Here is a 26,602-nt window from a genome sequence, read left to right on the forward strand (position 1 = left end):
AATTTCAGAGTCATCCCAAAATAGCCAAGCCTCATGTAAAACGTAACTGCGCACTGGAAAATCAGGAACTGAGATTCTCCTCCATCCCTCAGTTGCTGCGTTATTTCTGCATAATCATTTTGCATGTAGCCAGACTGGGAGTTGGTCCCTAATCCATAGCATGACCCATTTGCTCAAGCATCTGCTGCCAACTTTAGACAGACCACTTCTCTTGATTTGAGTTCTCAAAATGAAAAAACCCTCAAGGGCTAGGTTCATTTCTTGGGAGTGCTCTTTGTAACAGGCCACGTTATAGGTTCCTGGTCAAGTTAAGGATAGGGTGTCCTTGGCTTAGAAGTCTTTCTGTGGTCCCATCAGCTGTGGCCAGGAACAGAGAGGGTCACATGATCGATAGGGTTGCTTTTCCAGGGCCTATGGGAGGGCAAGCCCTCACAGCGAACTTGTCTCTATCAGGATTGCAATTGCTAACTCATTTAAAGATGCAACATTCATTTATAAGTAAGTTCTCATAAATGTTAGCTACCATTATGAATATGTCACTACCATCATTTATTCGTTCATTCAGTATATATTCATAAGTCATCCACTAGATGCCAGTCACTCTCTGAGACTGTGGACATAAAGAGGATGAAAGTCTTTATCTGGAATAAAGTAGATTCTAAATTTTAAGAAACTGATATACTTATGCGACAGTCTTAGGAAGAGGGAAAAGATGGTCACTTTCCCAATGACGGTAGAAAATCTTGCCTCCAGTGCAATGGGAATATTGAACTGATGACTAGGAATGCTTGGCCCAGGTGTTGGTGGATCAAAGGCTGCAAGTCAGGCTGAAAAAACAAATAGCCAAAGGGAAAATCCAACCAATCTGCAAATGTCAGGATGATGCTGGATGACAAGGATCGTTCTCTGCTTTGCCCCGATACCCAGGGACTAACAGAAAGTTTTCTAGTACATATAGAGAAAGTTACTGTCCCTGCCTTCATTATCTGAACAAATGTTCTCTAATATGCATGTTAATGCTGTGGTTTGAGAATCATGACTGTAAACTCCGGTACTTAAACTACAGGGTCCAAACAGTTAAAATAAGTGAAATAGGCTAGTGTAATTCATCATCAGACAGTGCCAGGGACTACGATGAATGGGAAAGCACAAACTCTGTCTAAAGTGGAAAAGGGGAAGCTGTTAACGCAGCCATTTGAAAACACGGCACTGTGATGCCGGATCTCCCAATTAAAAAAAAATTTTTTTTTAATTTTTATTTATTTTTTTCTGGTTCTTTTTAAAAACACTTTTTATTGGAGTATAATTGATTTACAATGTTGTGTCAGTTTCAGGTGTATAGCAAAGTGAATCTGTTATACAAATACTTATATCCACTTTTTTTAGATTGTTTTCCCATATAGGCCATTACAGAGTATTGAGTAGAGTTCCCTGTGCTATACAGTAGGTCCTTATTAGTTATCTATTTTATATATAGTAGTGTATATGTGTCAATCCCAATCTTCCAATTTATCCCTCCCCCACCCACTTACCCCCCAGTAACCATACGTTTATTTTCTACATCTATAACTCTATTTCAGTTTTGTAGATAAGTTCATTTGTAACCTTTTTTTAGAGTCCACATATAAGGGGTATCATGATATTTGTCTTTCTCCGTCTGACTTATTTCACTCAGTATGAGCATCTCTAGGTCCATCCATGTTGCTACAAATGGCATTATTTTGATCTTTTTTTATGGCTGAGTAATATTCCATTGTATATATGTACCACATCTTCTTTATCCAGTCCTCTGCTGATGGACATGTAGGTTGCTTCCATGTCCTGGCTATTGTGAATAGTGCTGCAATGAACATTGGGGTGCATGTATCTTTTAGAATTATGGTTTTCTCCAGATATATGCCCAGGAGTGGGATTGCTGGGTTATCCCAATTTTTAAAGAAATACTTGAAATGCCAATTTTTGTATAAAACCCCCAACTTAAGAAAAAATGCACTGAAGTGTATTCAAAATTTATCTGTGGGCTGCATCCAGACTGAGGTCTACCAAGTTGAAAGTCCTGTTTGACAGCGAGAAGCACAGATCGGCATTGCCACTCACACTCTTGCCTTGAGGAGGGACACTCTGAATGCGGTGTCTCAGGAGATGCTGGGGCAGTCCTGAGCTGCCCGAAGTGGGCTATCATTACCAATGGAGAAATCACCAGGATCAGTGACTGTGGTATGCTGAATAATAGGCCCCCAACGATGTCAACATCTTCCTCCTATGAATGTGACTTTACAGGGCAAAAGGGTCTCTGCAGATGTGATTAAGTTCAGTATCTTGAGATGGGAAATTATCCTGGGTTTTCCAGGTGGGCCCAGTGTCATCACAAGAGTTCTTATAAGATAAAGGCAGGAGGGTCAGGGTCAGAGAGAGTGAAGGAAATATGATGATGGATGGCTGGGTCAGAAGGAAGCCATTGCTAGAAGAAGGCCATTAGCCAAGGAATGCAGGTGGCCTCTAGAAGCTGGAAAAGGCAAGGAACCATTTCTCCCCTAGAGCCTCTGGAAGGAACCAGCCCTGTAGATTCCTTGACTTTAGCCCAGTGAGACTTATTTTAGACTTCTGACCTCCAGAATTATATGATGATACAAGTGTGCTGTTCTAAGCCATTATGTTTATGGAGATTTGTTGCAGCAGCCATAGGAAACTAATACAGCAACATGGAACTTCCCAAAGAGTCGGGCATCCTCTTCTGGTCCAGAGAGGAAGCTGTGGGAGAGTTAGAGAGGGAACTTTATCACAGACTCAGGCCATGAATTCCAGAGCTTCCTGGCACCAAGGGAACCTACTATCTATTAGAAGGCCCTTGACTTTCCTTGCACAGATAATTCTCCTCTTGCTAGAGCCCCAGGAGAACAGCTACCAATCATCTCCAGTCCTGACCAGACCTTTCCCAAAGCCCACAGGATGAGAGGGGATGCAGAGCCATATGGTGGAAAAAGCACTATCTTTAAAAATCAAACGAGCTACTTTCTGGGTGACAACCTCTGTGAGCCTCGATGTCATTATCTGTAAAATGAGAATAATAATATGACATAGAATTATGAACTAGAGGGATGAAGAGCCTCTACCATAGTGTCTTATGAATAGTGGGAACACAATACATGGTAATTCCTTTATTGTTACCCTATATTCTCTAGATTCAACATTATCACAAGGTTGAGTTTTCTACATATCCTTAGTAAATGGGCAGCTCAATGGAAACAACAACAAAAATCTTTCATTCTGATCTTCGGACTCTGTTCCCTCAAACACAGAGGGAGAACAGATGCTTCTGACACTGTGAAAATGGTACATTTACAATACAACCTCCTGTCACTAGAATGTCAGAAGAATGAGAGGCTTCTAGAAAAGTCCACCATGCTTAAGCCATCCTGACAACCATCATGTACAATACACACAGTGTGTTACTAGAGCTTGTTAAAGAAGAGCTTAATTATTGCAGCTTCCAACTATGTGCTTATAGCATTCAGTAGCCTTTAGGCTTTGCAAAGATTCATAGTGACTTGCACCAAGGTTTTCAAGGTTTATTGCATTAACTGATCAGAGGATGTGTAAAGCGGTGTGAATTCACAGATTTGATACTGAAAACACAGGCAAAGGACGTGAACAAATTTTGAAATGGATTAAAAATACAGCCAACACTTGGAATATAGAGGTTTGGTGGATTTTGAAATCCAAAACCAATGTCACAAACTCAAAAGATTTCAGGAGCCAGGCAGGAAACCCGAGGAGTAAAGGAAGAAGGATGTACCATCTGTAGGGCTAGTACAGACTGAGTTGTAGGCCCTGCTTGAAGGCCTTCCCCTGGGATTTCCATCACATTCCCGGAGCCAACAGATTCATCTGTGGGCTGACTTCAGTTCACAGACCTGGAGCATATGACCCCTCTGAGTAATGGATACTCTGCTAAAAAAGTCAACAGCGCCAAACTCAGCCTGAGGGAAAAGAAGGATGTAGGAGCTGTTTGTCTTCAGAGCCATCCCTACATCAAATCACCCTCACTGCCACCTCTTAGGTGTCCACACCCTGTACTTCCCACTCTGAGTCTTCAGATCTCCACTAACCCCAGGCCTGATTTAGCCCAACTTAAAGAATATTCCAGGCCTAGATCACTCTCTTTGTGGGCAAGATTATGTTATTTGAAGACTCATTTATTCCTTTAGGACAAGGCTAGGGATCTACAGCCCCTTATGTACAGCAATATACATCATCATGCCAGGATCAATAAGACATGCTACAGAAGTAATCAATTTGGTGGCAATATTTGGAAAATTTATATGGGGAATATCTCAGTACCTGAGTATTGCTAGATATCAAGAATTTATTCATCCCAGATATCCTGGAAATTCAGTGCCATTATTAAATTATCCTCTACTGGTGGAAATGTAGACTGTTACAGAGTATATATTTGGGGGCAGGGATCTCTCTTCACTTCATATCACACCTTGGCCTCATTTTCATAAAGAGAATAATAATGGTCAGTGGAGAAACCTGAAAGAATTCAGAGAAGTAACAATACGAGCTTTCAGAGTGGCTCTTTTAAACTTATTTTTGAAAACATAGATTTCATCTTTCTGAACAAAAGCCCATCAAGTGGTGGGAACAGGCCAGACTTAACTGTGTGGTAAATTGATCAGGCTGCCAACTTGTGGAACTGAGCTTTGAGACTTTACTCCTCTTGCCAGTGCCTAGATTGTGATGGAACCCTGAAGAGAACGCATGCCAATCAAGATGGCTGGGAGAGCTGGGTGTCTAGTGATTTCATTTACAAAGAGAAGTGATTGCACAGGAACCAGAATTCTTTTTTTGTTGTTATTTGGTTTTGTTTTTTTAATTTCTTGGGAACCAGAATTCTTAAAGCCCATTTTCTTTGGAGTATTTTCATCCTGAAGTTAAGCTGGATGGGAGGGCTAGTCTTGAACAGAAGTCACCTTTGTTGATTCTAAAATCAAAGCAAAAGGAATTTAAATGATCAATGAAAAAAGTCTTTAAGATAAGCTGAAGAATTTTCTGACTATGCATGAACCTATGGAATCCTTTGACAAAGACTCCATTCCCTGGGAGAGTGCTGGGTGTACAGGACCACACTCAGCATGTATTCTCTCTCCTTTTGTGAGCCATCTTCGCTATCTTCTACTGGGGTCATTTGTCTAGGCTACAACTTTACCCTGAGACTATACCAGGGACATGGTCGGGGGACGTAAGAAAGTAAATAAATGTTCCCAGACACCAACACTCAGGACAGTATGAAGACCAGGGTCTGTAAATTTCAGTGACGTGGTGGCAGGATGCAGGGAGAGTGAGTGACAAATAGAGTTTCTCATTAAAGAATCTGTCAGTATGTCATGATGGAAGTGATCACCCTCTTCTAGGCTGGTGATTTGAGGTTATACATTTTTCTTGCTGTGTGATAAGTGGGTTCTGAGGCTATTAATACCCCAAGCACACTGAAAATGGTGTCCAGTGGTTATAAATAACAGACCCCCGCCTTTTAACTGCTGCTCATTAGCTAACATTTTGGAAAACAAATTTTTCTTAAGAACTGAATAATTACTGAAGTATCAAGCTAAACTCATAAACTGTACTCTTTGGGTCTTCATTGAGAGTTTATCGGCTGATGTTTAAATGTTTAGGGCAAATGCTGTCCTCTGGTTTTAAAGTCCAAACTTTTCAAACATATCAGAGACAACCAAGCAGGTAGGGTGGAGGCAGGTACAGCCAGTGACACTGAGACATTCAGAGAAGTAAGGAAACTCACAAAACTAACAGACTGCACAATGTAATAAAGGAAATCAACTGATCTGCCGTCATCCAGGAAGGGCAAGTTATTCTTGGTAGCTTCTTTAAGAAACTAGAAGTAATAATGAGATTTAAATTTATACCTATCAGTCACAAAAATACTGATAACATCGCTGCTGATAGAGATGAAGGGTGGCTACTTAGTACTTATTGGTAGAAATGCAAATTACTACTGTCTTTGGGAAACAAATCCAGCTATATACTATTTCAGTCTGGCAATATCACTTTTGGGAATCTATTCTGTAGAAATAAAAGCACTAGCATGTAGCAGCATATGTACAAAGATGTTTTTATAACATTATTCATAGGGCCAAAAATAAGGGTGGAAACAATGTGAGTTACTATGAATAGAGAAAGGGTTGAATAAATTATGGTATAACCACATTATGAAGTAGTATGACCATTGACTAGAAAAGTTTTCCATGAGTATCAGTGGGACAGAAAGGAAAAAAGAGCAAAGAAGTATTTATAATATTATACCATTTTTGTGGAACATAAAATGACAAAAATTCCAACATAGGTATATGTATACATGTACATATATGTGTGTGATCATGCATATATATGGATATGTATGTATGTGTGGATTATATGAGCATGAAGAAAATAAATAAAAGGATACATATTACGTTCTTAGTATGAATGACCAGGATAATATGGGCGTTCAACAGAAGAAGATAAAGTGGATGAAGGGAAGGAGGACAGGGGAAGGAAAACACAAAACATACTAAACAAGAATGATTACAATAAAAATAAAATGATTTCTCACTTATGTAGAACTATGCATGCATAAGCTTATCCACATATAAAGAAACTAGAGAAAGATAAATGAAAGAGTTAAATGTGCCTTGTAAAAATGACCATGATATATCGTTAAGTAGAAAAAAGAGAGACAGCCACAAAAAAGTTATTTTTAAAAGGAGGCAAATATAAATGTTTGAACACAAAACAATTAAAATTTTGTATAGCAAAATACACCATCAAAAAAGAGAAATGAGAATCTCGAAATAAATCTATGCAACCCACATGGCAGACAAAGGGATTATATCTCAATAAACAGAGATTCTACAAATTGTTAAGAAAAAGATAATTAACCTGATACACAAGCTACAAAGAAGCAACTGCATGAGAGGAAATCCAAATACTCAACACACATGAGAGATGCTCAGTCTTTTACATGGTCACGGAAATGCAAATGTAAGCAATGACGAGGTGCAGTTCTTCCCCAACTCCCCAGATCGGCAAAAATGAAAAAGAATCAACAATCAGCTCCTGGAGAGATTTTGAATCAGTCAGGTGTCTATACATTACTGGTCAGAGGGCGGGTTGCTACCACTGTCCAGAAAATAATAATTTGGTAATATAGTAAATACTCTTGGGATAAATAATCTCTCTTTTGAAAATCTCTTATTCATATATATAAAAATACATAAATGAACAATATATACTTAGGTACATACTATATGTACAAGCACATATGTGTGTAAATATATATACATACATATTATATACACACATACATATATATGTTCCTTTTTCTCTAAGGGTGTATATTAAAGACATTTATTGCAGCAATTTTGTCATGGCGATTACAAAACACATAAAGAACAACTGAATGTACACTGAATCTGAGGAATAGTTTAAGAAAATGTGGTATATAAAAACTTCAAATTTTTAAATTATTTAGAATTAGTCTTCTGTTCAGAATAAGTCAAATTTATATCTAAAAGACTTCAAGGTGTATCTATGACCTGTTATTATTAAGCAAAGCAAGCTGTAGAGTCTGACCCAATTTTTAAAAAACAATTGAAAACACTATATATGCATTTAAAATAAAGAAATGTGTAATATAAATTTAAAAGATTCACATCCCTACATAATTATAAAGGTAAGCTTCAATTTACCTAGAGTATGTGTTTACATGTGTGGAATCCTTATTACCTGATCTTCCCTAATAAATAGGGAATAAATGATGAGGTTATTAATTATTAGGTTATCAATAAGTTAGTCTGCATTTGGATTAATAACACCTTTAAAAAATAAAAGTCTTTTTTTGTAACAGAAACTACTGACAATACAGCAGGTGTTAAGATCCTGACGGCAATTAATACATTATTTTACTTCAGAAAATTCTAGGCAAAAAGAAGGCATTGCATCTGGGAGCGTGACAAGAGGTGAACGCGGAGCAGGTGTTAGGACATTCTGGCTGACAGAAGAGATGGTTAGGCTTTCAGCAGATAAGAACAGCAGGTGGGAGTTTCACAAGACATGGCCAATGGCAACATGAAAAGCTACCAGGAGGTAGAGGTGTGGGCTGGCTGTGACATCCGAGTTGAAAGACAGAACTAGTAATAAGGCAGGTTTCCAGGCTCACAGAAACTGAAGTGCCGGTTGGCCGAACAAAGCAGACACTCAAGAAAGGAAGGTGATGTCAAGAACCCAGGTAATTAGCAATGGAACTTAAGGAGGGTTTTAGTCAGGGCCACCACGTGTGGTTGTGTGGGCTGTGTGATGCACAGCTTCAGGGGATGCTGTTGGCTTAAGCTACAGTGTGAGGGATACCTCCTAGGTATGTATAGCAAGGCAAGAAGCCCATTACAGTCCTGGGATTTTACCCCAAGATCAGAGTAGATCAGTAACAAAACTGACAACCTGCTGATTACCACCATCACCATCATCACCACCACCAACGACAACATGACTGTGCCGGCTGACATTATGGCAATGTGCTATGCTTTACAGAACACATTCACTGGTCCTAGAAAGAGCCAAAGAAGGTAGCCAGGTCAGATATTACAATTGTCATTAAAATGGAAGAACAAAGACTCAGAAATGTTCACTGACTTGCCCAAGATCTCAAAGGTAGTCAGTGGCAGAACAGGCATGTGAACTCCAGACATCTCCTTCTAAAACCATTCTGTTCCCACTGTCTTAAACTGCTCACGACGGGAATGAAGGTTGGTCCATGACATTGGGATTGGGTTGAGGTTGGGGCCTGCTGAGCAGTGAGCCAAACAGATCATCATGCGCATCGTAATTTTAAAATATGAATTATATTTTCTTATTTTTTCAAACCCGAGGGGTAAACAAATTCTCCTTGGAAGGGGATTTCCTGCTGTGTAGCATTCAGACTCAACTTGTCCATACTGATTTCTATTTTGTTGTAGTGACTATTTGTTTAGACAGAATATATTACACAAAGGATTTACGGCAGCTTACAAAAACACATATAATACAAAATAAAATTGAATAAAAAGTAAGGAAATGAAGAAATTGAATTAGAAGGAAAATGAGTGAAGGAAAGAAAACAAGCAGCCAAGAATGAGCTTAGTTCACAAAGTAAATAAGGCCCTCAATAAAGTTCTCTCTATTTGCTAGAGGTAGACCACAAATTTGGCTCTCAGCTTTTCAGCAGTCAAGAGAAAGAGGGAAACATGATTCACAGCATTTAAAAGATACAATGATAAGCCAGTGGCTCAGGAGAAATACAAGTATTCTTGGTACTGAGACTAGAAAGCTATATTTTCCATTGTTTCATATAATGCTAATAATAGCAGTCAGTTTTTATAAGGATCTTACTATGTGTCAGGCATGATGCTAAGTGCTTTGAACGCTTTATCTCATTCAATTCCCACATGAATATCATAGTATTATTAGTATCATTTTTTTTTTTACAAATGAGGAAAATGAAATACAGAGATGTTAAGTAAGTCCCTGAAGGAAACACAATTAATAAGTACCTCATTTGGGATTCCAACACAGTTCCGCTGACTCCAAAGTTATGCTTCTACCAAACAGCTTCCATTTGGGAGCTATACCTTGATCCAATCCCTAAGTATCCCTGAATATACAATAGAACCCCTCAATATCCAATCTAATAGAGTCCCCACCACTTCCTCTCTGCCACATAATTTCATCTTGTTTTCTTCACTGCACTTACCACCATCTGAAATACCTTCAGTTGCTCGACTGATTTTACTGTCTTTCTCCTATCGGAATGTGAACTACACAGCTGCAATGATCTTGTTTATCTCGCCACTCTTGTATCCCCAGAGCCTACTTTACTGCCTAAGACATAGGAGGTACTCAATGATATTTCTGAAAGAATGAATGTTTCAAGGAGCAAGTATTAGGTGTTCATCAAACCTTTTGCATGTCTGAGGATCCAGTTGCCCCTACTTATTCTCAGTTCCTTCTCCAGTCTCCATGATTTATCTATACTAGTTACTCACCAGAAATATATTGTTTTCTATAACTTGGCTATTTTTCATAACCCAGCTTGGCATAGATTTGATTTTATTCAGTTGATCTTGTAATTTTAAAAATTATGTTTAAGAATAAAGATGATACCATTACTTGTCATACATGAAGAAATTTTAAGACATTCATTTGCCCATAAAAAAATGATTGCTGATTTCTAAAAGTCTACTTTCAAAGAATTTGCATAGAGGTCTATTCCATACAGATTTTGCTATTTGCTGCCCAATAATTCCTATTTAAAAAACAGACCAGGGGCTTCCCTGGTGGCGCAGTGGTTGAGAGTCCGCCTGCCGATGCAGGGGACATGGGTTCGTGCCCCGGTCCGGGAAGATCCCACATGCCGCGGAGCGGCTAGGCCCGTGAGCCATGGCCACTGGGCCTGCGCGTCCCGAGCCTGTGCTCTGCAATGGCAGAGGCCGCAACAGTGAGAGGCCCGCGTACCACAAAAAGCAAAACAAAACAACAAAAAAAACCAGACCAGTTCTAAGCAACTTAATGGCTTAAAGCACAAAGAACCACATGTTAACTTGTTCTGGTTAAATACCTAATTCTAGTTGCCATGTTTTCAGGCAGGAAAAGTAGTTAAATTCTTAAACAGTGCAGATTCACTAGGTCAATAATGCTCCCATTATTAGAAAATTAGGAGGCTTTTGAACTATAGACACACGAACACATAGAGAGCCCCAAGATATTCAGAATAAATGAACGACATTCATAAATGCAATCCAGGAAATCTGGGATTAAGACTGTTAGCCCTGATTGTCTTAATTCGTAGGCTCAGTGTTCTCTAAGTCTTTCCGGCTCTCTTGGAATTTGTATCACATGGCTGTCATTTCCAGAAAGGGGGGCAAACAAATCTCACAAACATCGCTCCCTGCAATCTTAGGAACTGTCTGTGAACATCTGGCCTATCCCTCAAAAGTAGGTCTTTTTGCTTCTTGTTTCTTGAAGTTTTCTGTTGCTAACTTACTGTTTCAGTTAAATGACTAAATCATATGAAAATGTAGGCTAAATTGAAAGATATGTAAAGTTGATGATGTCCTCTTGATTTATTTTTCTGGATTCAGGTGGTCCAAATGTAGCAGACAGGTAAGGAAAGAAGCAACTTGGGCTATGAATAATGGCTGGATTATACTGTCACACTTCAAAAAGAAAATTTGGAAAATGTATAAAGTACAAGGTAATGACCCATCTCCTCTATGAAAACACAATGATAAATGGCTAAGGTGCTGTGATATTGTGATTTATAATAAGAAAAAATATTTTGGTCTTCATCCACAGTTCCTGGCACCCTTATAGTTTCCTACATAAGAGCAATGGAAACATCTTTCTTAATTTAGTTTTGTTCCCAGTTCCTGAACTAACTCAAGTCATGAAGGCGAAAGGGGTATGTTTTGTTATTCATAACAAGCCCTTTCACCCACACCTGACTTTATGTTAATGAGGTGACCTTTGGACCACCCATCCCCCTAAAGATGAGGGCACGTTGCCAGGAGAAATAACCTAATGATGAGAGGGACAGAATTTTCAGTCCAATCCCCCAGCCTCTAGGGAAGGGAGAAGGGTTGGAGGTTGAATCCATTACCAATGACCAGTGATTTAATCAATCGTGCCTATGTAATGAAGCCTCTATAAAAACCCAAAAGAACAGGGTTTGGAGAGATTCCAGGTTGGTGGAGGTGCTTGGAGAGTGGCTCACCCAGAGAGGGCAGGGGAGTGCTGTGTCCCGTCTCACATAACTTGCCCTTTGCATCTTTCCGTTTGTCTTTTCCCAAGTTATATTTTTTATAATAAACTGGTAATCTAGTGAGTAAACTGCTATCCTGAGTTCTGTGAGCCACTCCAGCAAATTAATTAAACCCAATAAAGGGGTCGTGGGAACTCCAGTTTATAGCCAGTTGATCAGAAACACAGGTAACAACCTGGATTTGTGATTGGCACCTGAATGGAAGCGGGGGGCAGTCTTATAGGACTGAGCCCTTAACCTGTGGGATCTGATTCTCTCTCCAAGTAGATAGTGTCAGAACTGAATTAAATTGTGGGATACCCAGCTGGTGTCGCAGAATTGCTTGGTATGGCAATTCGCCCCCTCTTCACGTTTGGTGGCCAGAAATGTCATGAGTGAAGTATTGAGAGTAATGTAGAGAGTAGAGGAGAAACACAGGAGGAATTCTTCCTTTGCTTTTTGGTGTTAGAAATGGAATTTGCTATAACAGTTCTGGTTCACGAAAACATGTGGTTTGGGAAGAAAAAGGATGAAAGGGCAGGGGATAAGAATCTTTGATTCCTGGGTGGCCACGTGGTCAGCCATGGTATGAAGCAGCAGCTGTGCTGTGATCATTTACTGAAGATAAAAGTTACCAATGAGTAAGCTTCATAACTTTGCTTAGGGAGACAACCTTCCAGAGACTTTTAGCTCCTATGTTTTCTTAAAACAAGAGAAGGGAACAAATTATTTCTACCATCTGAGTTACAGGGATCATCTTGAGAAAACTAAGTCATTTGCTGAATGGTGCCAATCCCATCATGCACTGGCAAGGCCAGATGCCCAGAAAGCCCAGTTTAATTATCCATTGGTAGTTAGATTTTAAATATAGCATTGTACAGTAAAAAAAAAAAAAAAACAAAAAAACTAAGAATGATTTATAGGTATTTATGATTAGAGAGGAACAGAGAAAGAAGGAAGGAAAGAAAGAAAGAGGTACAAAGTCATTCACAGAGGGTGCAAGAGAACAGTTCTTAACAACTAGCAAACCAAAGGTAATTTTTAGACAAGTAAATATTTGCTCCAAAGAAAAGATATCCTCTTTGTTTATCTGCAGACTCCATTTGTTTATACACTATTGTGAAAAGTTTGGACTAAAAGAAGAGTTTTTAAGCTCTAACATAATGAGGCACAGTACTTTCCATCTTCTTCAATGAAAAGTCCTGAAATACAATATGCTCTTAACAGAACATCCTTTTTTTGTCCTGCTAATTTCTTTGGCTGCTTTAAATATTTCCCTTGCTTGAGATTTAAGGTCTATGGAACACGCATAATTTGGCCAAGTGCAAAAAAATAGATACCATATTACAATTATACAGAGAGTTCATAAAGAAAGTAGTTTCCCTTAAGATAAGCTCCCTAATTCTCTCAATATTATTAAGTAGGTAGTTGCAATGAAAAAAAATACTCTATTTGATATATTCAACATTTATTTCTCCTTCTCAGAATTAGTTGCCTTAACTTACTGAATGTGTTGGAAATATGTCAATACATAGAACTGTAAAATCTATTACACAATGGAATTTTTAGCAGCTCATAAAAGTGATGCTATATAACGATAGTTAATGACATGGAGAAGTGTCCATAATATAAACTAAGTAAAAAAAACTATAAAACCTTATGCATGCAGATTGCATATTTTTATAAAAAATGGTCTACATTCACATATATATAAAAGACCATATAGATACATATATCAAGATGACATTGTTATCTAACAGTTAAGGATTATTTTTACCTCCTCCTTTTCCTTTGCTATATTTCTAAATATTCTGAAACTCTATGAAAATATATTCCTTTTGGAGTTAAAATAAAAACATTACTAAATATCCAATGTCCAATTAGTATGATCATTAAACCAGTTCTCTTAAGACGTCAGTCATCCTAATGTTCAGTCTAATTATGCAAAACAAACAGATGTACTGCGTGGTCCAGTGTTGACACTTCACATAGACATTGCCTAAGCTTGACCTCTAGCTTTCCAGAATGTGCTCCAGCATCCTCCTGGCTGCTTTAGTAGCTAGAAATGTAGAAAAGCAACAGATGGTGACAGTTGTGACTGTCAGGATGCCAAGCTCAAGAATGGAATTTCTACTTCAAGATGATTTTGCAGGGGTACAATAATATCTGGAGAATCTATGCACAAAGTTTTCCAAAATGCAAACGTTTGGGACTTAAAAAGAAAGGTGATTATGTAAGAAGCTCTTATAGTTCAACATTAAGTAGAAAGTTAACCAGATACCTGAAGTAGATTACAGAATTTCTTCTTCTAGACTTTCTTAAAGTGAAATCTAATTTGACATTATAATTCATTTTTTATGATGATCTATAGGATGGCCATTATAGGTCTTTCACATTTTAACCTCTGGCTCCAACATGAACACCTAGCTATCGATGACTGTATTTTCAGAGCATGAGAATTTACATTATCATTAGTTTAAATAGAATATAATTCATAAAGTTAAATTTTCTGTTGGGAAAATTTACAATACTTTCCCAAAGCAAACCAAAAAATTAACTTACATTAAAAATTACATTAAAAATTAACATGTTTGAGTTTTGAAGTCACACAAATCTGAATTTGAATTCTGCCTCTAGCACTTTTTGTTTTTTGGATCCCCGACTCTACTGATTTTTTTTTTTTAACATCTTTATTGGAGTATAATTGCTGTACAATGGTGTGTTAGTTGCTGCTGTATAACAAAGTGAATCAGCTATATGTAGACATATATCCCCATATACCCTCCCTCTTGCATCTCCCTCCCACCCTGCCTATCCCACCCCTCTAGGTCATCGCAAAGCACAGAGCTGATCTGCCTCTAGCACTTTTTATTAAGCGATTAACCTGGAGAAAGTTATTGATTTGGGGCCTTGATTTTTTTGTCTGTAAATTGTCATCTAATCATGAGGGGCTTTTTTTAATGCTCAAAGGTTCCCTGTTGACACAATTTCTTCCACCTTTACAATAGACGACGCAATTTCAGTAGCCATATGGTTTCAGCACACAGCCACCTCTCCTGAAGTTTACACGAGGTCCTTAAATCCTCATGTTCCCTGAACTTTATAGGTAGAAGTGCATAACAAGCAATGGCATAATACAAAGATTCTCCAATTTTGCTTTGAAGACTGTGACACCTAAACTCCAAGATAGTCCCCAATGATCCCTGCCTCCTGGTATTCATGCCCTCTGCAGTCCCCTCCCCGTGAGTGTGGGCGAGACCTAGCAACTCATTTCTAATGAATAGAATACAGTGGAAATGATGGTGTGTGACTTGAAGACGAGGTCATACATGGCACTGTGGTGTCTCTCTCCTCACATATTCTGGGGGAAGCCATGTCTGAGCAGTCCTGTGGAGAGGTCCACGTGTTGAGGAACTGAAGCCTCCTGCCAATAGCCATGTGAGCGAGCTTGGAAGTGAATCCTTCAGCTTAGTCAAGTCTTCAAAGACTTAGCCCTGCCTGACAGCTTGACTGCAGTAAGCCCTGAGGCAGAACTACACAACTAATCTGCTCCCAGATTCCTGACCTTCAGAAACTATGTGAAATAATAAATAGTCCTTGTTTAGAGCTGCTAGATGTTGAGGTAATACGTTATGCAACAATAGACAACAAATACACAGACCAAATCCAAAATGATAAAGGTGGTAGGGTCTACAGAAAAAAATGCCATTTTCAAGGTAGACATAACTACATTTATTTGAAAATCAAGGAAAAGAACTACACATTTGATTGTTTTAATAAAAGTACTACCATATAAAAACATGGCAGAGATTTTTCTCTCAGGCTTTTATATTCATTCCTTCCAGGAACCTGGGTCTAGTGTCCCGGGACAGCCTTGGAAGGCATCAGAGTCGCATCCTACACTGAAGTAGACTTGTGTCTAATATCCATGTAGTATTTTGGACTTGGTATTTACTATATGGCCCCGAATACCCTTGACACATAATAATTCATAATTTTCCCAAAGCCTGCATTTGCTTCCCATGTTCTGTGAGTTTGCCTACCACAAGCAACTCACTTAGCCTATGTACTAATGTAGCTTTTCTGGTCCCCACCACATAAGCAGTCACTATCAAGAAGTATACAGGTTACAGTGGTTTTCACAAATTTGAAACATTCTTGGGATAAAATATCCTGGGTCCAACAGATTGCCCTAAATCACAGTCCTCATAGGCAAACAGTCTGGGCGTTAGGACACAGCCCAGGTACCTTAATTTTCTCCGGTGTCAGAGTGAATCTGCTGCCTTTTTGGGCCACTGTCAGAGAGTTTAGAGTATGACTTTAGTCACCCTGTTTTTGTACAAGAATCATATTCTTGAGGCCAAGTTGTAAGCTGTCATATCCTCATTATTTCTTGAAGGGGCTATCATGTCTTAGTAAAAACTGCAGTCTAGATCTCTGCTTTAGCATACATTTAGCTGCTATCTGGTGTCTATTCTGCCTTTGGTTGTTAATAGTGTCCCAATTTTTATTCAGGTAACCTCCCCTCTCATAAACAGATTATGGGTTTTTAGGGATGCTCTCGGGGTAAGGCATATGGTTTAGGTTTGAGATAATTTGCCTTATTTTATCACTTGGCCACAAACCGTTCAGGGATGAAGTAAGTAATTAACTTAAATTGGTCTATAGGGATGCTCAGGATATTATTGACAGTTGTGAAAGACTCATTCTTTCCCACTGAATATGAACCTCCAAGGATAAAACTCCAGGAGTTTCAGGAAACCATGATAAGATGAAAAAGAATCAGTCTGAGAATAAAGTCACTCCATGGAAAGCAGAGATGGGAGATTGATCCTGGCCAATTATTTGAGCCCTCGATCAAACTATACCTAAAGCTAGATATACTACAGAAGCGTTGTTATTTGAACCATGAAATGTTCTTTAGTTTTGATTGGGTTCTTGTCACTTGCTACAAAATATTCTTAACCATTAAGCCTTCCCTGACATGGAAGAATTCCAGGGGTAGTTATACAGCTTAAACTCACCTTTTGGGACATTCACTATACTAATACAAAATTATGATTAAACTAATTTGTCTATTAAAAAACAATTATTTATCCACATCACATAATACACTAAATGCTACAAAATTTATTTACTGTAGCAAAGAAATGAGAAGGCAAGACTTTCAAAGCCCTTCAAACCACATCTAGGAATTATCTGTTTACCTGCAAGATGAAACTCAAAAACTTGGTCAACAGCAGAACCAAGTTGAGGAGAGGCATAAACCAGAGCTCAGGATGTAACTGAAACACAGAGTTAGCCAGAGCTTTTGGCTTTAATGGTCTTTGAAATCAACCACTTGATAAAAATCTTTGCAAAGAATGTTTTGTGTCAAAAAACAAGAGAATGTCTGTCTGGGTGATGGTCTGGGTGAGTGGTTAGCAAGACAAGAAGCTTCAGGATTCTAGGAATCTCACAGCGACCATCTCAGGCTCTTGGAGACTCCCCATCATCTTCTCATGTGCTCACAGAAGTCTTCCCACTGCCCCCAAAACTGCCACTATATCTTCTCTTTTCTCCTCCTTTCTCCTTCTCCCTCTCTTCCCTCCTTTCCTCCCTCCATCCCTCCATTCCTTCCTCTCCTGTCCCCTTCCCTCCCCTTCCCTTCCTTTTCCCCCTTCCCTTCCCTCCCCTCCTGTCCTTCTCCTCCCCTTTCCTTTCTCATCCTCCTCCTCTTCTTCCACCTTTCCTCCTATTCCTTCCCTTTATTTTCCTTCCTTCAAGGAAAGGAGTAATCCATAATCTCCTCATCCTTTATATTCCAAAGCCTACCTATTCCCCAGTTCTCTCATACTTTGCACAAGCTAAAATGTTCTTCACCCAGCAACCTATGCTGAACTTGCTGAACTGGAAAAGCCTGCATCTGCTTCCACTCTACCATTTTCCCTCACACCCCGGGGTTCCCTCTTTCCTAAAGCGGTAGCCTTGTGGCCTGATGTATATTGATGGAATTCTCAGCACTCATTTGGTTAAAGCCATTTTTTTTTCTCCTACCACAGCCTTGACCTTGAGGACATTCATATTCCCTGCATATTGCATTTGTACAAAAATCTTAATAACAGCTTCTTAATTGAACCTCTGGAACATAATTAGAATGCTTTGGGATAAACATTCTAATTGTGCTGTCCTCTCCTTGGAATAAATAAACTGCATATTTTCCTGACTCTAAAAGAAAGAAGATAAAGGAAAAAATTCATTTGTGGACAAATGTTTTTATGAAATGCTTTGTGCCAGAAACTTGGAATCAGGAAAGGAGGAGGGATACATGCATCTTCCATGTTCCTGTTAAATTTTTAATTTTAAAACTCATGGTTTTGATGATGTCAGAAACAAGTGAGAGAGAAAGAAACAATTGATCTCTACTCTGAGCTAGGAAGATTTAAAAGTTATGTACTTGTATATTTTGGAAGTTGGGAGTGGCTTTTTACTCTGGCTAAAAGAAAATCACAATAATTTCCCCAATTCAGGAAATGAATACTCATTAATACTGCTCATTTTGGTATAAATTAAGCCACAAAATAATTCTTTGGTACCACAAGAATTCTTTTGGTGCCATATATTACACACACACACACGTATGCAAACACATATCAATTACTCAACCAAATTCATTTAGCAGCTGAAATCTCTCCCTTTCATCATGTACGTTCTATTCCTAAATCTCTTTTCTGTAAAGCATAAACCTTCAAACCCGCTGATACTTGGTTAAATGCTGACCCTCTGCTTTTTTGAGTAAGCTGAAAATTATTGATTTATTTAAAAATAACTCCACTTCCCTGGTTTTCCTACTAAATCACCATGTGCATAAGTAATGTAAGTGGACTACAGGAAACATTAGCACTAGCAATGGTTGTTGCAAGCCACCAGCGCCATGGCACCGTTAGAGACTAGATCAAGAGAGGTTAGGGAAGGCTAAGCTGCAAAATCCCCCATTGCCTTCATGTCATCATCACCCAAAAGAAAAAGCACAGCTTCTTCATGAATCTCCAAACCACAAAAGAGCTAAAAGTGAAAGGACCTGCCAGAGTTCCTCACTGATGCCTTTTATTCTCCATAATATTAAATTAACTAGACAGTACATGACATTATAAGATAGAACAAACCTCTTGAACCGTAATTCACAGCGACTTTAAGAGTTGACGACTATGGGTGGATGATGGTCAATAGAGGAAATATCTCTCCTGAGCCTGAGCATTAGCACAGGCATATCCAGATACAGAGACATTATGAACATCATTTGTCTTCACTCAATAGACAGAGTGCATGGCTTTCACCTTCAGAACATCTGTTACTCGTGTAAATGCAGAAAATTTGTTCAAGTATTTCAGGAGGCCAAATCACCCACATATTTTCTCTTAACAACAGCTCATCTTATGTTCTCTATTTATGATTTTTATTGGCTTACCAACATTTCTCCCCAGACATTTCCCAAGCAAAACTAGAGACTCCATTTCACTTGTGGATGCCCCAAATGATGCGTATTTCTAGATACCCCGAATGATGGCCAGATCATAATAAATATTGAATGGATACTAGTTGAAAACATCAATGAATGGATCTTTGATTCTCAATACTAAGTGTCCTATATGTAGTAGATTAAAAAAATAAAGAAAAGGAAAAAGCTTATTAATTTTAATTACATTAGGTTTATAGAGAGGTTGCCAAAATGCAAACATGGTTTCATTGAATCATCTTGCCTTAAAAGTCAACATATTTGGTTATGGTTGGGGGCAGAAATGCAATTAACAACCATTTAGCTACTGACTTGTAGTTTTAACGTGGATCCTCCTATTGTTAATTTTAAACTCGAGAGGGACTATAGTCCAAACAGTGTGTCAACCTTAGCATGTGTTTAAACTATGATACATCCACAAATTGGGAACCTCTGGCCTGGTTACATACCCTAAGAATACAAAAATGGAACCATTACATCACCTTAATTAATAAAAGGTGATGCTTGTTCAGTGATATTAGGAATATTATCCATCAATTACTTCCAAACCATCTCATCTACTCCAGTTATAGAAAACTCTCCTCCCTGTACATCACTCTCTCCCTTTCAGGGTCTCTTCATTTCTTGTAATTTGAGTCAAGTGACCAGAAGATCTTTAATAAGTACTATTTATTTACATAAACTGAGACTCAGGCCTATCTGCTTAGATTATCACAGAAGTCAGGAGGCTCCATACACGATATGATCCAACATAACTGTAAGGACTTCCTGAAGCAATTTTTTGTTCAAATTATTAAACACCTACTATGCACCTTGCATTGTGCTGTGTAGAGAAGATACAGACAAGGTTTCTTATTTTATGGGCTTACGTTCAAGAGGAAGCCAACAGATAATAATCAAGTAACAAAAAAGAAATACCAGAGAATAAGAAGTGCTATGGTAAATAGTCATTGAGATCCAATGATAACTATTCACCATTAGGTTTTGTTTGTTTGTTTGTTTTAAAGTATCAACCACAGAGGAAACCATCAGATGAGCATCAGTTAAATGCAGTACTTACCACCACAATCACATTTGCTGCTGGGATTGGCAGGTTTTCCACTTCAAGGTCTTGACCAGCCATGGCCAGTAGATTGAGAGATGGGTCATATGCAGGTCTAGGAAATGCTGAATTAACAATTTGGTGGCGTTTGCTTATTTGAGCTTTAGAAGAGGAATGGTAGCTATGTTTCTGTATGTTTTGTGGAGCTATATCCAGGCTCTTCTCAATGTCTTGTGAATGGTGATAAATGAAAGCTGGCTTCCCACTCTTCTTCTGATGAATTGCCAAAAAGTGATCATTATTTCTTGAAAGGCACCCTGAAAGGGGGAAGAAACAGAAACGAAAATCAAAGACCTTATTCAGTAAGTTGAATAGAATATCTGATAAAGAGAATTACCCGTTCTTAGGAAGCTTTAAGGCTTGTGAAGGATTTAGATCAGTTCATCTCCGTTTTTGTCCCTGCTCCATTATCCCCGACAATGAGAACACACTTGGTGGTATGGAGGCATCTCAGAGACTTTGGGTGGACAGAAGTGGGTATAGTTGAAAAAGTTCTATTTAAAAGATATTCTAATGCCTCTTTTAGTTAGGAATTTCCTCCTTTATCTAAGCTCATGGTCGTAATACCCCATTGAGCATCTCTTCTTGGATGTCCTAACTATTCCTCAAATGACAACCATTTATATCATATTCAAGCTTTCTTCCCTTTAATCAATAGCATTTCACACAATTCTTATTTTATACTTCTTTTATCCTACTTATAATCAACTATGTGCAATTTTAAAGATACTTATAGACTATTTTAAGCTGACTAAGGGCAGGAATCTGAGTATACGCATTGTGGTAGCAACTTCCAGTTGTGTAATGATATCCATTCTCTCCTTCTTACTTAGTAATATGGCCATCTAGATAAAGTAGTACATGCTCCTTTATTTCTTCTGTTAGGTAAATATCCACTGACTTGAATAACTTTTTCCTATTTGTCATTGGCCACAGGAGGAAACAGATAACATACACATGTGAGTCAAAAGAATATCACTAGGTCAAACACCAATTAGAAAAGTAAATTTAAGACCTTCTGTATAAGATGATAAGCAGATTGAACAGATCACAACATAGTAATGCCACCCACACTGTCCTAGCGACCCTAGGCACCACAGATTTTCCCTGGGTATGCCTATGGCAACAACAGCTGTACAAGTGCTGTCCTTAGAAGATTACTTCCCTCCTTTTATAAGAATTCTGGGGTGCCTAGAATTCTTGCTGAATATTTATAGTAGAGGAATTACTAGTTTTTACAGCTTTTTTCATCCATCAAGCCTCTGTGACCAGTATATATTTCTAGCACCTTCAGCAATCCTGTCTTACCAGTATGCTGTCAAATTTCACTTACAGATAGGAAGACAGGTTATTTTTTCAGTCAGCTCAAGTGCTTTCATCATGATATAATAGTTTGGGAATCATTGGGTCCCAGGGACTTTAGGCTTTTACAGCATTCAAATCACAAATACATTTCACGTGAATTCTGAGATAGTCATATTGGGTTGGCCAAAAAGTTCGTTCGGGTTTTCCCTTAAGGTGTTACAGAAAACCTGAACGAAATTTTTGGCCAACCCAAGAGAAACTAGTCCTCATGTCTTCAATCCTGAGCACGCTGAATTGACTGTAATTTTTTTTTTTTTAAAATCAAGCTACCATAATTTGCCAAAGATGATGATTGGACAATGTTACCTTGAAATGACTGTAAACTTTGTTTCTCTGAATGAAATAAGAGTTCCTCAGATTTGGAAATGACATTGTCATTAGGAACATATGTAAATGAATACGGTCCTTCACTGTTAATATTCTTGCAGTTTTTGTTTGTTTGTTTTTTTGCAGTACGCGGGCCTCTCACCATTGTGGCCTCTACCGTTGCAGAGCACAGGCTCCGGACACGCAGGCTCAGTGGCCACGGCTCACGGGCCCAGCTGCTCCACGGCACATGGGATCCTTCCAGACCAGGGCACGAACCCGTGTCCCCTGCATCTGCAGGCGGACTCTCAACCACTGCGCCACCAGGGAAGCCCTATTGCAGTTTTATTAATGGAGACTAGTGCTAAAATATTTTAGATGTATATTAACTTTCTGACCACAAATGTTTGTTTAGTATTTTACTAAAAGTAATTCACTAAATGATACTGTAGTGTCCTACAGCATTTCTATACTACAGGTGAAGTTTCCTCCCTCCCCTATTAAAGGACTGAGTCTGACATTGTGAAGAGCAACAATGACATGGTCACCTTGGGGTTAAGAAATAGAGCACATATATTATTTTTATCCTAGTTGACTCTTTAAATACTCCTCATTTAAAGATGGTCTCTTGTTTCAGGAAAGCCATACTGCATACTTGAATGAATTTGGGTTTTTCACCTGAGGGATTGGCTCTTCTACCAAAAAGAGGAATCTATAACATTCAGTAGCATGGCAACTGTAGTGCTACCGAAATAGTCATGTTAATAAAAATTAACATGCAAAAAAAGCTTGCAAGATTTGGGAAGCAAAAAAAACCCCATAGTGGGGGATGGCGAAGAATTTCACTAAGAAAGAGAAGCGGCTCAGAAGATCAGAGAATGCAGATTTATAAGGAAGGGAAAAATGAATGAAGAACTGAGAAAATTACACAGTTATCGTCAATCTTTCTTTTTATATGATCTCAGTCACAGGAAACCTTTTCAGAGCCACCTTACGTAAATAGAATAGGTGAGTCCAACTAACAGATGTCTCTTGTGCTAAAATTGGCCTACAGGGAAAGGTAAAAAAATCTAATTTTAAGTGCAGTTGAAACACAACTAACATTTCCCAGCCCTATCCAGTCATATATGTGAAAGGACTTAGTCCTGCTTTGGCCTTGAGTAATGAGAACCAAGATGGCAACACAATATTAGGAACCCCGCCATAGCCATTAGGTAAGAAAAAGTTTTCCAAAGTGTTGTGCTTAGATCCCTACATCAGAATTACCTAGGATATTAAGATGCAGAGTCCCAGATCTCAGCCTAGAACTACCATAGCAGATCTCTGGATATGTAGCCTACAAATGTGGATTTCTAATTGAAATTTTCTCACTTTCCAACCCTAAAGTTGAGGGCCACCAAGCTAGTATCTGGAATAAGTTTTAGTTCTTCTGTCTTCAAACATTACCCCTCTATCATCACCTCCTTCACTTTGACATTATAAATATACTCAAGTAAACATTTTAGAAATGTTAAGATTGAGATGTCTATTAAATATCAAAGTGGAGATGTTGAATTAGAAATTTAATAAGTGTTCAGTTCATGGTTGGAGAGAGAGAGAGATTTGTGTCATCCAATACAGATAAAATTTAAAGTCAAGTGACTGGAGATTGATTGAGAAGAGAATAGTATATAGGACAGAACTCCTGGTAGAATTACAATATTTAGTGTCAAGGAGCTGAATGAAATGGAGCCAGCAAAGATAAATGAGAAGGAATGGTAGTAAAGTAGGAGGAAAACCAAGAAAGAGTAGTTCATAGAAGATTAAGAAAAAAAATGTTTTAGAACCTGTATGCATTATAGGGTCTTAGACAGAAGCAACTGAAAATCAATCTTATAGTGATGTCTCTAGAAACTAGAATATAAATGGAATTTCCATGTGTTTCCATGCAAGCTAAGTCACACTGAAGACACACGCACAGACTTAAAAAATTACAAGGCACATGGTGACCATTGCCATGAGAGATGGTCAGAAGATGGAGAAGTAGGAAGATTCTTATCTAAGAAAGAATAAATAAAAGAGAAAAATAAAGGGGCCTTCAAAATAAGTTAATTAAAACATCCAAAGAGATAAAAGAGAAAAATAAGAATAAGGGATTTGAGGAAAAGAGAACAGGCATGTTTCAATCCAAGTGGAAATCGTAGAAATGAAAAATATCATAATTGATGAAATGCAGTATATGGGTTAGACAGTAGACTAGACACCACTGAACAGAGAATTGGTAAGTTGGAAAAGTTTCGGTAATAATTCAGAAAGCAGCACAGAGAAATTAAGAGAGGAGATAAGAAAAAGAAGGTAAGAGTTTGTAGTGGACTCTTCAGATGGGACTCTAAGACCCATACCTACTGGCATTCATGCCCATTGACAGTGAGCAAGATCTTGCTCTTGACTTACTTCTAACCAACAGGTGATAGGATGTCATTTAGCATTCCTGCTAAAAAAGATGTCACTTCTGTGTTGCTGGGAAACTCCAGCTGACTTTGATGAAGCAAGTTGCCATGTTGGAGAGGTCCATGTGAAGAAGGAGGCTTCTAGCCAAAATCCAGGGAAGAACTGAGGCTCTCAGTTGCAACAATGACTGAGGAACTGAATCCTGCCAGCTATCATGTAAATGAGCTTGGAAGCAAGTCTTTCCTCAGTTGAGTCTTCTCCTAGGAGCCTAGTGCAGGCCAACACCTTAACTGAAGTCTTACGAGACACCTTGAAGCAGAAGTCTCAGTTAAGCCACGGCCAGATTTCTGACTCACAGAAACTGAGAAATAATAAATATATATTGTTTTAATCTGATAAATTTTAGGGCAATTTGTCATGCAGCAACAGGACACTAATGCAGAAAGACTGAGTGATACTGAGGATAACATGATAGGTTGTAAAATACCTTTAACAGCATTGAAGACATGAAGCATTAGAAAAATTGAACATTTTACAAGATTTAAGGAGGGAAGTGATATTATAAAATTTATATTTCTCAAAAATTACTCTGGCCATACAAGAAAATGGATTGGGAGGAAGCAAGACTAAGTGCAAAGGTACCAGGTAAAATATTTTAGATGACAGAATAGCCCAGACAAGGTGGCAGTAGAGCGACAAAGCAGAGACAAATTCCAGAAGTGTTAAGACATAGGAATTGACCAAAAAAAAAGGGGAATAAATTCAGTTATTGAGTTAATGTTGTAGGAAGGAACTAACAGTAGATATTTAAGGATAATTCTATTTCTAGTCAGCAACCCAATGTACGGAGGTGCCCTTTACTGAGACAGAGAAATGTGATTCTGTGGTGCCTACAATATAAAGAAGCAGAAACATCTAGAAAGCAATTATGTTTATGTGGAACTCAGAAGAAAGTTCTGGACTAGAGATAAATACTTAAAAACCATAAGCATAGTAATGGAAAACTGAGTGATGAGACTGCCTTGTGGAATGAGAAGAATTATGAGTCTGCAGCAAAGACCCAGAGGAGACCACATTTAAGGAGCAGCTGGAGGATGAAGAAGAAAAATTAGAGATTGTGGAAGTATGGAAGCCATGGGAAGAGTATACCAAGGATCTGTGATTGTCAGTGTCCAGTGTCACTGACAGTCTGAGAGTTCAAACAAGACAACCCTGAACAATTACATAGGATTTACTGATTTAAAATTCATCAGTGGACAGCTGAGCCTGGATATTCAGAGGACCAGATTCAACACGGAAAAGGTTTGGGGACAGCATTCTAGAAGCACAAAGCAAAGCACCCTCCCTGTTGAGTCCCTGAACAAAAGTAAAATAATTTTAAAGGGTTTAAAAGGGTATGAAAGATTCTGAGTCTGGGTAAGATGAAGCAAACACACTCCGCCTTGTTGCTTACATTAAATAGAGCTATAAAACCTGGACAAAATGCATAAAACAGCTATTTGAGAACTCTGGAAAGTAAACAGTAGCAGAGGGATTGGGGATGAAGAACAGAATTCAAAATTCCACAACATCAGCAGTAAGTTTACCATCTCCCCCTGCCCCCAGTATCCTCTAGGCAACCCATAGTGGACACCAAAGTGCAGACAAAGACATCTCCAGGAGAAAATAAATACAACACCATAATTTGTGGGATGCAGTTGAAGCAGTGCTTAGAGGAAAATTTATAGCATAAATGCTTATATTAGAATTTAAGCTTCCACTTTAAGAAATGAGAAAAAAGAAGAGCAAAATAAATGTAAAGTATGCAGAGGAAAGAAAGTAAAAAGTTAAAAGCAGAAATAATTACATTGAAAATAGGAAAACAATAGAGAAAATCAATGAGACAAAAGCTGATTCTTTGAAAAACATCAATAAATTGATAAAACTCTAGCAAGATTGACAAAGAAATACAGAAGACACAAATTACCAAAATCAGATGAAAGAAAATCACTAAATACCCAGTAGACATGAAAAGGATAATAGGAGAATACTATGTACAATCCTTTGCATATACATTCAACAATTTAGATGAAAT

The 26,602-nt window shown here is 38.3% G+C and overlaps 1 protein-coding gene across 2 annotated transcripts in view; it reads right to left on the reverse strand.

Annotated features, from left to right (window-relative positions):
- The window catches only part of PTPRR (protein tyrosine phosphatase receptor type R), a 256,860-nt gene that overhangs the window by 206,431 nt on the left and 23,827 nt on the right, over positions 1-26,602 (reverse strand). For both annotated transcript variants that reach the window (XR_003791223.1, XM_029206395.1), the window contains exon 4: positions 20,386-20,684. Coding sequence is in view for 1 of the 2 variants with exons in the window: in XM_029206395.1 (XP_029062228.1) it covers positions 20,386-20,684 (299 nt within the window). In the remaining variant the exon portion in view is untranslated. The remainder of the gene's footprint in view (positions 1-20,385; positions 20,685-26,602) is intronic.

Source organism: Monodon monoceros, unplaced genomic scaffold (assembly GCF_005190385.1).
Source record: "Monodon monoceros isolate NGI ecotype Baffin Bay Population unplaced genomic scaffold, NGI_Narwhal_1 Super_Scaffold_6, whole genome shotgun sequence".
Taxonomy (NCBI): Eukaryota; Metazoa; Chordata; class Mammalia; order Artiodactyla; family Monodontidae; genus Monodon; species Monodon monoceros.